The sequence below is a fragment of the Alexandromys fortis genome, unplaced genomic scaffold (assembly GCF_014885135.2).
Source record: "Alexandromys fortis isolate MF-2015 unplaced genomic scaffold, M_Fortis_MF-2015_v1.1 scaffold_197, whole genome shotgun sequence".
NCBI classification, from domain to species: Eukaryota; Metazoa; Chordata; class Mammalia; order Rodentia; family Cricetidae; genus Alexandromys; species Alexandromys fortis.
The window spans coordinates 2215520-2230699 of NW_026068072.1; the positions used below are offsets into that span (position 1 = coordinate 2215520).

General features: G+C 51.6%; 1 protein-coding gene across 1 annotated transcript in view; it reads left to right on the plus strand.

The window, feature by feature from the left end:
• Myo18b (myosin XVIIIB) overlaps positions 1–15180 on the plus strand; it is a 197146-nt gene that overhangs the window by 21373 nt on the left and 160593 nt on the right. Inside the window, exons 13-14 of the mRNA XM_050121133.1 lie at positions 10251–10424; positions 13535–13625. Coding sequence (XP_049977090.1) covers positions 10251–10424; positions 13535–13625 — 265 coding nt within the window. The remainder of the gene's footprint in view (positions 1–10250; positions 10425–13534; positions 13626–15180) is intronic.

The following is a 15180-nucleotide window of genomic DNA, read 5'->3' on the forward strand; positions in this document are numbered from 1 at the left end:
AGCCGAATCCAGCGTTCCTGTACATGCATGCTGTACCTCTGTGAGGGCTAACCTCAGACTCCGGGGCTTCATCATGATTTATTACATCCTAAGAGTTGGGGCATTTGTAAACTCAAAGGGCTCACTCCCCTTGGGGTCCCTGTTGTGAGGTTCCCCATGTGGCTGTTTTCTACATGTGGCTGATAGAAGCTATGCAGGTCAAGCTCTCCTGGGCTGAGTGGAGAGCTCCATTCTGCTCATGGTGTCGGGTCTCTCCATGTGGGGAGCTTGGGCTTCATGGGGTCTCAAGGTTCCGGGACCCCAATACATGTTTGTCAGGACAGCGCTGGAAACTGTCACCTTTCTGAGCTGTGGTACTTTGTCCTGTTCTATTGGTTAAAAGCTTCAACGGTCAAAGGAGGCAGAATCTACTCCCAGAGATGAGAGCACTGGCTTCCCTAATAGTGTCCCTGGATATCAGGGTTGTGTATCATATGCTGTGCTTGTCACTGCTGTGTGACTCACTGGGCCCTGCTGGGTTCTCGGGTGTAGTGTAAGAATCAGCTCTGTAAACTGATTCTGATGGCTTCAGGGATGTCCTACCACACACTGCCCAGCTCCTTCTGAGGGGACAGAGACTGACCGGGGTCTTCTCATGTCTCCCAAGGACACTTCTAAAAGAGGTAATCTATTTGCTCTTAGAACACGCACTGGTGTCCATTTCTCCATATGGGGGCCTCTGGTTGCATGAGCCTAAAAGCCATGGCAGTGCTCTTTGAACAAGAGTGTCTCCATGAACAAACTCATCCCGGAATCTGGCCACTCCATCTAAGGCCGGCGTGGATGGGTGGCTTTGTCTCTTGGTTTTCAGAGATGACTTGGCAGAGAGAGAAGGGGTCACCTTGGCTCCAGATACCAAGGCTCAGAGATGTTCCATGGTTCCAAAGTCCAACAGCATCCTGCAGTGTTGAGCTCAGGGACTGTCTCTAAAGTTTCCTTGAGGCTGCCTGGTCGTGCTCATCCCAAGGTGCATTCTGGGTGCTCAGAGCACCACACTTTCGTAGGGGCCCTTCCTTGGTTCCATCCAATCCTCTGATGTCCCTACAGCACTCTGCTGTAGAGGTTGAGCTGAGCAGAATGGGGGACAATTCCAAGTTGAGACTGTGGGTGCTCCCAGGACCAGGCTGATCTTTCCAACTGGGACAATTCTCTGTCCTTGGGGACTCAATGTTCTCATCTCTAAAATGTGATGGTAATATCCATGTCAATACACTTGCAGGACTGACTCTCTTTAATCTGACCATTTATAGCCCCCCCCGGTTTCCTTAATACATATGTGAATATTATAAGCCAGGAGCGTGGGCCTATCTTCACTCCTCCCCATTCATTCCCTGTAGCTCTCCACAGAAAGTGAAGCCATATGTCACTGTGCCTGCTGACCCTCGCCGCTGGACAAAGAGGACCACAGCAAATAGAATCCGGTCTGGCAGCAGGAATGAGGGCAGCTCATGTCTCTGGCTTATATGGCTTGGCTTCTGTTCTCCTGAAGGCTAGAAACATGCTTCATTTATTTGCCTTCACTAAACTCACCAGCCTGCTTAGCATTGACCCGTCGCCTAAGGCACGATGCAGTCGGACCATATATAAGGGGCTGGTGATGGGAGGGAAGTGAGCAAAGGCCACAGTCAACACCCGCCACCTTGTAAAGATGCTGGCTGCTGAATGAATGGGGGCTGTAATTTGGGGGCCCAAGGAGCTCACTATGTAGTGTCAGTAATGACAAGGACCCAGCACCCCATCCTTTTTGGACACTAATGGAGTCAGTCTATGTGTAGCTGGAGGAGGTAGGCTGATGCACTCTAGGCTGGGAGCCCCTGAGCACAGAGCAAGCATGGGCACAAGGCAGTGTCTTCCTTGCTTTGTCCAGGGCGCCCCTCTCTGCTGTTTCATGGCTGTGGTTCGGTCTACACCGAGTGTCTCTGAACAACAGAAACACCCTGAAAGGATTCAGTACCAACCAGTAAAGCTGCTTCACACCCCGCTTCTGGCTGCACCCAGGACCTGGTGGATGACCCGAGCTGTGCCTTTTCCTCCCCTAAGTGGCTTCTGGTCTTGGTACTGTCACGGTCACATGATGAAGCTCAAGTCCCCTTTCCCTTCTTCTCCCCCTCACTCCTCCTTTCTCTTACAGTTTTTTTTTTCAGTTTAGTTATATTATGTGTGTTGGTGTTTTGCCTGCATGTATGTCTGTATCACATTCACGCCTAGTGCCTGGGGGGCCAGAAGAGGGTTCAGTTGCTCTGGAACTGGAGTTATAGAAGGTTGTGAGCCATCACATGGATGCTGGGAACCAAACCCAAGTTCTCTACAAGAGCAACAGTGCCCTTACTCACTGAGCCATCTCTTCAGCCCCCCTGCCCCCAACCCTTCTGTGTCTACAGCAGACCCCCAGCTGCCCTGGGACCCTGCCTTCACTTTCCCAGACCACATAGATTGCCTACGGAAAGTGCGGTAATGCTGGGGACAAGAGTTCTAGGCAGGCAGCAGCCTCGGGTGGGCCCACAGGGTCCTGCAGGCAGCTGAACCTATGAGACAGACACAGGGAGAGTGCTCCGGGCTCTGGAGCTGTAATATGCAGGATCTGCACATCTGGTTCTTTCTTCTATCTCCACTTGAGGCCTGGGGTCTGAGTTCCCACCTAAATCCCCATCCCAGTGTGGTAGATGGACAGCAGTGGACTGTCACATGACTGGGTGCCATGGACGTTCCATCAATCAGTCCCGAGACCCAGCCCCTCCCTGTCCCTTCTTCCCACGTGCTTCTCAAGGCCAAGTCTGTGCCTGTCCTCCGTGCCCCAGCTGGTAGCTTGGCTTCCGTCCCAGCAGCTGTGCAGCAGGCCTATTCTGGGCCACAGGCAAGGATTTATTCTGCATTTTCTGAGCATATTGAATTCATTCATTAAGCGGGGATGGCTGCTCTGGGATGGAAACAATTAGAAGTTTCTGAAAAATGAACTCCCCGAAGTGGCTGGGGCTGGAAGGCAGAGCCCTGGCAGCTCCTGGCCTTGGGGGTGAATGTGGAAGCTGCAGCGAGGGGCCTCTGGCGTCCAGCAGGCCATGATGTCCCTTAGTGGTCACTGGGTGCTCCACAGCCACAGGAAGGGGTGTTGAGGATATGTGGTGATGATGGTGGTGTCGTCATGGTGATGCTGATGACAGAGGTGGTTATGAGAAGGGTAATGGTGATGATGGTGGTGCTGTCATGGTGATGCTGATGACAGAGGTGGTTATGAGAAGGGTAATGGTGATGATGGTGGTGACTAAGTAGCTCCCAAGGGATTTGTGGAGTGACCCATGTGACCAGCTGTTGCAAAGAGCATGTGGCTGATGAAAGGGTTCTGGACTGGGCCCAGTTAGATTCAAGTCCCTCCTGGTGCTTTTTTTTTTCTAGCAGAGTGGCCTCAGGTGAGTCCCTCTCGGATTCGCCTTTGATCCCTCCGTGCTATTGGTCCTGCTCTCACTTTGTGTGGCACCTCCTGACTGAGGACTCCCTGAGCTTTCTGCTCCACAACTGTGTCCTCTGTGTAGGGTCACTGCTAGCCAGCTTTACATCCAGTGTCTAACTTTACTCTTAAACGACCCAATGGGAAAACGACCAGCCCATTTCACAGATAAAAAGACCAAGACCCAGAAAGAGGACATCTCTTACTTGAGAAATCACAATGACAACAAAACCATCTTTGGACCTCTGGCCTCTGGCTCTTCCCAGTCTCCCAGCACCACGAAGAGTCCCTGACAGCCACTCCCCACTGAAGTCTTGATTATGCTAATTCGAGAGACCTCCCTAGGGCCCATTCCTCTCCCCTCGTGAATTCTCAGTGCACAGAGCACACTGGAGCCTCTGAGAACCCTTCGCCAAAGCCTGCTGGGTCTGTAAGTTACCCCACCTGAAGTGTCCACAGTGTCACCTTCCAGGAAGCCCCCCCCCCCCGCCTCCGCAGCCTTAGCCATGATGCCCATCCCTGTGGGTCAGGTGTAACTCAGCAGCAGTTTCTGGATGGTTTTGTCCAGATGTGAAAGCAGCAGAGCCTGGTGCTGATGCCGACTTCCTCCAAAGCAGCAGGAGGAAGTCGTGTGGGTGGGCAAAGTGTCAGGGTAGGAGCTCTGTGAAGCAGGAAGCTCTGTAAGAGTGAGGGACGATGCTTCCCATGGTGCCCGTGACAGCATTTGCCTGGAATTTGGGTCAGAGATTCAGTTCCTGGAATGTTTCTTCTTAGGACGTGTCGAGGGTGCGTGGTTCTGAGGTGCAGATCTAGGGCACCCACAAACTTTCCAAGTCTTCACACTGCTCTCTTCTGACCGTTGCTGTCCTCATTTTGAGGAGAATGAAACTGGGTATTTGGGAGTCAACCTGACTTTTTAGGACATTGTGTGGTATCAAGAGGAAGAAACCTGGTCAATCATCTTCATCAACTTAGACCATGAAAACTGCTATGGACAAGTTCAACAGAACCATAACATACGGGCTGCCCATGCATGCTTCAGCATTGCCAGGGCATAGAACCACCATATACGGGCTGCCCATGCATGCTTCAGCATTGCCAGGGCACAGAACCGTCATATATGGGCTGCCCATGCATGCTTCAGCATTGCCAGGGCACAGAACTGCCATATATGGGCTGCCCATGCATGCTTCAGCATTGCCAGGGCACAGAAACGCCGCACACGGGCTGCCCATGCATACTTCGGCATTGCCAGGGCATAAATTTTATTTTCATTTGTGGCACCAAGTGGTAGAGATGGGATTCGAACCAGCCATTTTGTCCTTGGAGCTAACTCCTGTTCTACTTGTAGCAACCACAACCACAATCCTTTGAGCTTATCTCTTCTCTGCAGGTGGCCATAGTCTTTCCAGGCTTCAGAACTGTAAATCTCTGTGTGAGGCAGAGGGAGCCAGATGCTCTGGTGTTATAAATAAGCCCCATAATGTTGAGTAATCAGGAACAACTCAGCTATTGTCGGAAGGAGAAATAACTCGGTTATTAATAAATGCAGGAGGTCACAGTAATTGATAGCAATTGAACCCACTGTGTGCAGGGACATAGCTATGCCATTGTGCACTTGCATGCATGCTCGCTTGCTCCCTCCCTCTCTCCTTCCGCCCCCACTCTCCTCCTCCCCTCCCCGAGTCCTCAAACCTTGCCTCTGCAGGTAGATTTGAGTCATAGACTCTGCAGCCCCAGGATCTTCTCTTGCAACTTTCTTTTCTCCCTCTCACTCCCCCTTCATTCTCTCTGTTTAAGCTTTGCCTGCCCGGAGACTCTGGAGACAGAATAACCATCCGGGCTCTTTCAGCTGAGTCTGAACTTCCCAGACCAGTATCTAATGGGACACGGGAACTGCTGCAGGCTCTGTGAAGGTGTTCTAAGGTTAAACTGGGTTAAAAAGAATGTCCTCTGCTGGAGGCTCACAGAAACTGCTCTAAGGGCTCCGAGAAGTCCCGCAGCTGTGATGCATAGCCAGGCTGTGACAAGGATATGATACAGGAATCATTTTCCTAGGTGTGTGTGTACAGCTGCCTGTGATTTTGGAGGTCAAAGGTGACTTTGGCTGCCTTCCTTGATCTCTCTCCACCTTACTGTTTTTGAAACAATGTATCTTGGGCATTCCACTTTGGCTAGACTAACTGGCAAGGCCAGCAAGCCCCAGACTTCCATCCCCACCTCTCCAGTGTTGGGACTGCAGCCTGTACTGCCACCCCTGGCTTTCCCCATGGGTTCTGGGAATCTGAACTCAGGCCCTCCCTTTACTGATGGGGCCATTTCTGTCCCTTTTTCCTCGAGTATGTTCGATGAACTTTGGGGAGACTGACACACAACTTTGAGACCACCTGCCCTGTTCCACACCTCTGTTGTCACTGAGAATCACCGAGTCAGCCCTGCCTGGCCCGGTTGCTGTTGGCTTGAGACTGGTCTCAGTCAGACATGCGGGTAGCCTCTGGGGAATAAACAAGATGTCAAAGAAAGAAGGCAGCTTGCCGGGAGCTTGCCTTTCTCTCTGGACTCTTTCCTGGGCCACCTTCATTTGAAGGGAAGCCCACTAGACATTGGTTTCTGTGGCCATGGCCAGTGGTCCCTCCCGAGCCTTGGCTGAAGATGCTAGGGGGAGAGTTCAGGGCAAGGGTGCATGTGTGATTGAGGCTAGAAGGCCAGGAGGGGCTGTGCTAGAGATCCGGAGAGCAAGAGGCAGCGCTGCCTGGCGATTCTCACCAGACACTCAAGAAATGGCTGGTAATGTGTACACACTGGGAGTGACCTCTGTTCTCAGAGGATATTCCAGCTACAGCCTCTGGACCCCTAGAAGGTAATGAGAAGAGCGTCAGTCCGCAGCAGGAGAGGCCCACCCTCTCCCTGGCAGAACTGGTTTCCATCTCTCTCTTTGACAGTCCCTCTCTGCCCCTCTGCCCAGCTCCCTTTTGTTTTATCTTCATATTGATGTTGTCCCACTGTTCTGATGGTTCATACAGCTGGCTCCTCTGGGGCCATCACTCATCCGTCAAGTCTTGGGAAATGAGGCAAGGGCGGGGTGACCAGGATTGGTCATCAGCCGTGCAGCTCATCCACTCCTGGACTCATTCCTCACCGGGTGACTTATCCCAAGGCCAAGGCAGAAGCCTGGTGACAGCAGTGAGCTCTCAGTTCTCTACTCCTCCGTGGATGGCAGAAGAGCCAAATAGCTTCTCCACAGGGGCCTGGCAGGCTCCGGGCCACTTCCTGTAACACCCTGGACAGTAAGCTTGAGCGTGTCGTGCGTAGTTGTCTTTCCATCTGCGCATTCTTTCAGAGGAGAAACTCTATCTATAGACGGGGCTCAGGCAGAGTCCCTGGCACGTACCCTGTACTCAAATCTCAACGATTATCATTACTGTTAACTGGTAGCCTTGTGGAGGAAGGGATCAAACCCAGAAAGCCTTGTTCTTCCAGATGCTGGGAATCCCCCCATTCCGTGTCACCCCCCACTGCAACCTCAGTGGTGACCTTTTGAGGAGCACAACAGTGTCCCTGGCTTTGGAGGAGTTGGTAACAGACACTGGGCTAACACAGGACCTTCTCTCAGTAGAGAAGTAACCTTAGTCAACAGAGGGCGCCCAGCAGGGACACTGATGCTAGCTAGCAGTCTCCTTGGTACATAGCCATTTCTGGAAGTAGTCAGCAGACCTGCCGGGGGGTGGTGGTGGTGGTGGTGCTTGCCCTGCAGGAACCTGGAAAAGAGTGTCCCCTGGAGTTTACAGGTGAAGCTGCAGTGACAATGAGCTGGGCACTCCTGTGGGGCTCCACCCTGTCCTGTGCCCTTGTAAAAGGATCTTGGGGGCTCTTCTGATCTTTCATGGATCGTAATAACTATGCGGCCACCTGAGTAGTGGCTACTACTGAGAAAGGCAGTGGTGGAAATTGGAAACTGAGGCTGTTTCTTCCTGGCAATCTCACCCGGTTCTGTCTCTCTCCCCCTCAAGTAGCACCCCTGAGCTCTTGTTACTCCTGGGATGGGCTGCAGCCACTGTCCCTGTCTGACCAAAGATGAGGAGTCAATTTTTAGTTAAGCTCCTGTGCTACTGACCAAGTTCCCTTCAGACCACTTTGGCTTCACTATCTGGAGACCCTTCAACAGACCCTGGAAATGTGTCTGTAGGCCAGGAGGACCCACAGAGCCCAGAAGACAACCTCAGAACCCCCAACTCCTCCCAGAAACCTCACCCCCCTCCCCAGCTCCATCAGCTCCCCGAGGCTGGACAAGTCACTGTCGGTGTGATGGGAGCAGGCACTCCAGAGCAGATGTGCATGGTGGAAGAAGGAAGCCTCTTCTGGGGTAATGGGCTGTCCAACTTCTCTCTCATGCCTGCTCAGCTCCCTTTTTAACAAAGAGAGAGCTGGCTGGCTTCAGCCTGGGAGACAATGGATCTAATTAGAATCTAATGGCCTGCTGGCACCTGCGTATTTCTGCTTTCTGTTGTGACAGGTGACAATGATTCTCACTAGACACAGAACTAACGTTTCCTTTCACAATGTGTTTGTCTAAGAGAAATAGATGACGCGGTCCCATCGGGGACTGTGGATCTGGGGGTCCTAGGGACGTGCTGAGTTTCCTAAAGGTGACATTTGAAGGACGGGCTTTGGCAAGCGACAGCAGGTTCTGCTTCTCAGTGGCTGTCTATTGTCTGTTGATTTTCTGAGTTGTTTTTCGCATCTTTAAGTGACAATGACCACCCACCTCTATAGCCGCGGTGAAGGAGGGAGGCTGAGGCTTCAGGCAGTATAGTGAGCTCAGGCCAGCCTGGGTTGGGTAGTGAGACCTTGTCTCAAAGAAACAGTGCACAAAAATGCACGAATGGTAATAGTGCTAGAATGCTCTGAAAATTTAGTAGTGATGGCAAACGGGATGGGCTAACACATACCAAGATGGGGACATCATATAGACTCCCAAGTTCCAAATGAGGGGAGTGAAAAATACAGCATGTTAAATAAGAGAAGGTCAATAAAGCTTAACTATTACACTACCCTTATTGTTGACACCATACTCACTGCCACCATCATGACCACCATCATCGCCATCATCACCATCATCACCATCATCACCCCCGCCATCACCATCACCATCATCATCACCACTATCATTATCATCAACACTATCATCACTACTATCATCACCACCATCATCATCACCGTCATCACCACTATCATCACCATCACCATCATCACCACCATCACCACCACCATCACTACCACTACCACCACCACCATCATCACCATCACCACCACCAACACCATCATCACAGTCATTGCTATAGCATCACCATCACTTGCAATCATCATGGCCACCACCATCACCACCACCATCAGCTGTGTCATCAGCTATGATTGACTTCTTCAGGTCTCATTTTCATCATCCTTGCAAAGTGGCATTTGTGGTGAGCTTCCTGCGTAGCTGGCCCCCAGGAGCACCCAGCAAGCAGCTGCTATTTGCCATCTTCTCCAGGTAGCACTGGTTAAAGTCTCAGGCAGAGTCTCTCCCACAGGGTTCCAATTTTGCCCCGAGACTGATTGTTCAGATGTCTCCTTGGCCCACTGGGCCCTGGCAGCCACCTGGGGGGCAGAGGGATGTCTGCAGGGAGCCGTGGTTTCTGAGAAGACAGGAGACATTGTGATTTGTTTTAATTAGTCAGTTATTTGTATCTGGATCACAAATCAGTCCACAGCTACTGTAGGGAATTTAGAAAATGTCGATTCTTCACTCTGTCTGACTATATTCCTGCTTGCCGTGTAATTTTCAAAGATGTGAAAACATCTGTTTCTTTGTGTGGCGTGTGTAGACAACGACCACACGCTAGTTCTCTCATTCAGACGTGTGGGTCTGGGGGCTGAACTCGGGTCTTTCAGGATTGGTGGCAGCACCTGGCCTGCTGAGCCATCCCACCATGCCCTCCCTCCTCACTCTTCTCATTGTACCAGCACTCTAGAAACGACGTCACGGTATCTTGCAGGGTGGTTTTCCACCCACTTTTGCTTAACGGCATCTGTGAGCACCGTGTGTGCTACACAGTCAGGAAGTGTTTTAAATGGCTTCTGTGATTCTCTGACAACCCCACCTTGCTGCCCTCCTTGTTGTGCTCCAGGTGGACTGCTTGTTTTTTTACACAGCACCCTCACTTCCCCTCCCCTGGGGCTTTCCCACCGCCTCCTCACCTCTAAGCTCCTTGCTGGTCACAGCCCAAGCCCAATGTCGCATCTCTCCAGGGTTCCTCTGGGCAGCGGACATCCATCTCTCTTTGTCCATTATTTTGGTTTAGTGTCTCCTTGCGTTATGAACTGCCTGAACCCATCTCCCTTGTCTGCCTGTCTGCTTGTTTCTTGCCCAGTTCCCTGCCTGGACTGTAAGGTAGCTGTATGAGGCAGTCACTGTGTGTGACTTTCTGTCGTGTCAAAAGTGCTCTGTAAATCGAGCTGAGCATGCAGGTGACTGGTTAGATGTGTGGCTGGGTAACTGGGTAAGTGTTTGGGTGGTTGATTGGGCAGGCAAGGGTCAGACAGTAGATGTGCACATAAATAGACACATGGGTGGATATGCCGTTCTCCATTTAAACTGTTTCCCTTATTAGCTTGAAAAGAAAAAGACCAAAGTAGATGGAAGAGCGGCAGGACACCCTGAGGTGTTCTTGGGCATGCAGCCACCCTGTGCCTAGCATCTCACTCCACATTTTTCTTGTCCTCTGCACAGTGGGCCGGAAGCAGTTCATGCGGTTTGAGTGGGCCAGCCGCGCTGCCGAGGCCCTGGGCTGTGACTATGAGGAACTGAATTCCGCCACCTTCAAGCACCACCTGAGGCAGATTCTCGAGCAGATGACATCAGGGCCGCAGCGCCAGGGCCTGGAGGACAACGAAGCCTGCTCAGGTACCAAGCACCCAAGACCACACTCTAGGTGCTTAGCTCCTTGCAGAGACTGTGCTGATGGCTGCGCTATATGCTTTCTGTGTTTCCACGTGTTCATCACGACAGCTGAGGAAAGGTGCTCTGTGTACAAGTGCCAGGCTAGGGAATGCCAGTGTCGGTGGAAAAGGAAACGGTTCTTCCCTGACTGATGCTTATGGTCAAACAGCTCTCTCTGGCCATTGACCATGGAGGCTGCAGAGTCCTGGGTGGGTCCTCTGTGCTGGGAGAGGGGACATCAGGCTGTGCCCAGAGGCTGATGTATTTCTACTGTGGTTTGTGTTTGTGGAGCGCTTGATAGGTAGAGGAGGAAGTTCTACCTGTGTGAGGATGAGGGCGAGGCCGGGGCATCTGGAGCTGGGGGGATGTGGGAGGGAGGATGAAAGGCAGGTACCTATCAGCACACACAGTTGCAGTGACTGATGGGAAGCTGAAGAGTGGCTTAATGAGGGAAGATGAGGCTTGTTCTCAGGAAATCTCACCTGGAAAGCTGAGCCACAAGGAGGAGAGCGGAGAACCTATAGAAACCATAGGTGAGGGACGTGACTCAGCGGGCAGAGTTCTGCCGTGCAAGTGTGAGAACCTGAGTTTGGATTCCCAAGAACCCACCTAAAAGCTGGGCACAGCAGGGTGTGTCAGCCCTGAGGAAACAGAGGCGAGAAGGCCCTGGTGCCCGCTGAGCCGGTGAGTTACTGCTCAGTGAGGGGCTTTGTCTCAAAAAATAGGGTGCAAAATGATGGAAGAAGACAGCAGTGTCACCCTCTGGCTTTCACACTCATACACACACACACATAAACACACACACACTCACACACAAATGCAACACAAACACATTTACAAACACTCACATACACTTACACAAACACACACTGATGCACACACAATACAGTCACACACAAACACACTGATGCACACATGCATACACTCACACACAAACACACATGCCACTACATGAAAGGGAAACGGGGCAGATGCTGGGTCTAGGGTACACACGGAGGTGACACGGAAGTGCTGGGGCGCCATCTTGGATTGGGTCTGAGGAGCCATGGGGAAAGGTTGGGTCTTTCACTGGTGAAGGACAGATGAGAGGCTGTACCCATGAAGGTGGCTCTCCAGGGTCCTGAGGCTGTGGGTGTAGAAGACAGAGGTGTGCTTTGTCAGACAGCAGGGTTTGTGATAAGGAGGAGGGGCTGTGTGAACCAACTTCGGGGACAAACCTCTTTGTCCCGTGGGTCTCTGGAGCTGTCTATCTTCCAATAAGGTGGACGGCTCTTCTGTCTTGTTCCCAGTTTGAACTCTGCTGTCTCCTCCTCTCAGTTGTAGCACACTACACACGTGAACGGCAAGCTTGTGTGTGCACAACCATGTACACATATATGTGCATACAATACATATGCATAGATAAGCAGCATGTATACACATGGTGTGCCATATACATGAAAAGACACATGTGCAGAATGCACACAAGACAGACACACCACTTCTTGAGTCTGAGTTGGTCTGTCCACAAAGGTCTCAGAGATAGACATTAAGCAGGCAAGGGACCTGTGTGCCTCAGATCAATGTTGTGAGGCTGTGCGTTGCCTAGCAACAGCCCAGGGTGGGGATGGAGATAAAGGAGGGATGGGAGCAGCAGTGGGCAGGCTGTCTAGAATGTGAAGCAGAAATATTTGTCTTGAGGGGAAATGGATTCTAATTCTAATTCTATGACGGGAGCTGGGCGGAAGGTCAGGAGCTGTGACTGGCTCCTCTCCATTGCACAGCCTCATCCAGGCCAGCTACTTTCATGGGACACACTCGTGCCCCTGTGTTCAGTCAAGGCTGAGGCTACCTCCCTACCCCCAGTGCCGGAGAGAGATCTTCTGCCGTTTCCCACTGTTCTGTGTCCAAGTTGTGCCTCTGGGCTGACAGAGTCCAATTACCTCACCATTCGCTCTGCTTGAATGACCAAGTTATCTCAACAACGTGATTCTGGCCAATTCAAACAGTTGGAAGACTCTGTGAACCCAGAAGATTTCACCCGAGTAAATCTTAGGAGTGAAGTGATTGGGTCTGAGTGTGAAGCCGTGACTGCGTCCAGAGGAATGAGCACCACGCACGCCGTCCACGCTTCCATTCTGTGCCTGGTGCCAGGGATTTAAAGCCCCAACCCCAGAGACGGTTCCTCACTTCAGGGCACTCCCAGTCTCAGAAGGGAGACACAGTTTAAACTAATAAAGACCATGAAAGCAAAAAAAAAAAATAGATATAAAGTATAATTATAAAGCATTGGTATAAAACTGATGCTATATGCCCAGATTGGGACTGGCTCCCCAACCCCACAGTCAGCTCTCTCTATTGTTCAAAGGACAGGAGCTGGTCATATTCAGAAGGGTTATTTGGACTAAGAGAGCAATCAAGGGTCCCACCATTCCAGGACATGTTCCTAGTGATCTAGAACCCCCCACCCCCTGGGCCCTGCTTTTTCAAGTTCCTGCCACCTCGAGGTAGTGCTAGCCTGAGGACTGAGCATGGAATGTGGCGCCATGTCCAAAATACAGTGGCATTTTCCCTTCCTACCATTGTGATAGGACACCATTATCAATGCAACTTCTAGAAGAAGCATTTGGCGTGGTGGCAGGTGACAGGCTGGGAAAACAGCAGAAAGCTACATCTCAAGCCCCAAGCATGGGGAATGGTTCAAGTCTTTTGAAACACTTGAAGATCACATCTCCTCCCACAAGGTCACACCCCCTAATCCTTCCCATGTAGTCCCGCCAACTGAGACAGATATTCAGATGTGTTAGCCTATGGGAGCCACTCTCATCCAAACATTTCAGTCACTCTCTGAGGAGCATGTGAGACACTGGGAGAGACACAGCACACACTCTGGGGCCTCACTAGGTTGTTAGCACCTTTCTTAAACACACACACACACACACACACACACACACACACACACACACACATTATTTGAGCACTGAGGGAGGTGGCTTCTCTCTCTGGTGACCCTGGCTGCTTGGTATCGATGCTCTTGGCCCTGGGAGAGGTCATGGCCTCCAAGTACTAATCGTTTTCTGTCTCCCCCATCCCAGGGCTCAAGATGACAGGTGCGGAATGTGTGGAGGGGATGGCCTCTGGCCTGTACGAAGAGCTCTTCGTGGCTGTGGTCTCCCTCATCAACAGGTAACAGTGGTCTGTCAGACTGAACCCAGGCCTTCTGCAGTATGTAATGGGCACAAACCAGGGGCGTTTCTCAGAGTGGGATACTGTAAACAGAGGAGAGGTTTCTAAGGCATAGCTGGCCTTAAATCTCGTCCTTGCTATGTGACTTCCCTAAGTCCGTTTATTCCTCTGCTTTCTACAACTTGAAAGCTGTTGTTTCCTCTGGGCTTACGGGGACATTAGAACAAGTGAGCAATACATTGAAGTACATTTCTAACAGTGAAAATCCCAGCAGCAGGACCTGGGAGAGCAGGACCTCGGGGCGCAGGACCTGGGGACGTGGGACCTGGGGATGCAGCTCAAAAGGCAAAGTTCTCCCACTCAAGCTAGCGGAACAATGTTCAGAGCCCAGAACCCATCTAAACAAACCAGGCATGGAAGCACAGACCTGTAATCCCCGACCTGGGGAGGTGAGGCTAGGCAGACTGTCGACGAGCCAAAGCCCTGAGCTCCACGTTCAGTGAGAAACCCTGCCTTAAAAAGCAGGGAGAAGAACAACAGCAGGTGGCATGACCTCTGTATACACATACAAACACACACACATACACATACGTGTACACACACATACACACATACCCATGCATGCACGGGCACAAATGTGTACATGCACACACATGTATACACATACTCACATGTGCACACATACATACACATACACACAAATGTGTCCACACACATACACATGCATGCAATGTACAGATGCACATACCCATACACACATGTGCGCATACCTACACATGCCTGTGTGGGCACACGTGGTCATGCACACACACATACATACACACATGTGCTCACAGATATGCACATGTGCATACACATACACATGCACACACGTGTATACACAAATATGCACATACACACACGTACACTCACACCCCAACAAAACTTATGGATTTGGTAACACCTGCTAAGGGCGGAGGACAGCCCTAATGATTCACCCTGCCTTGTGTGTTTTCTTCTCACGAGTGCCCAGTGCGCAGATGAGAAGAACAAGGTGTGGAATAGGGAACCTGTGAGATGCTGCCCTCTGCTGCTGTCTTTCAGTGCACTGCCCTGGGTCATTTATTTCTCTAGCTTTTCCTTCTGGGTGTGGGGGACGAGCAGGACAGACTAGCAGGGTGGCCTGTGGGGTGGCAGTCCAGGGAAAATGCCAGGCTGCTCCGAGTCCATCTTCCTCAGAAGTCCATTGAACAGCTCCAGCACGACCCGTGGGGAACACGGGGAGGGGGCCCCCTTCTCTGCAAGAGTGCGCGGCATAATTAGACTTCGGAATCCTGTTAAGGGATGAGCCGCTGCTGCGTAGCAACCGAGCAGCCAGGATCTCCAGTTGCCAGGGCCCTGGAATCCGCTCCCTTTATCGCTATCTGAGTAATTACCATCCGCCGGGAGGCACAGGCACCATATCTAGAAACTGGGGGATCATTGTGCTTCGAGGAAGGGAGGGCTGTGAGCTTGGAGGGAAGGGGAGCAGAGAGGCCACCTCTCCCGACCGTGGCCTGCCAGCATCTCTACAACA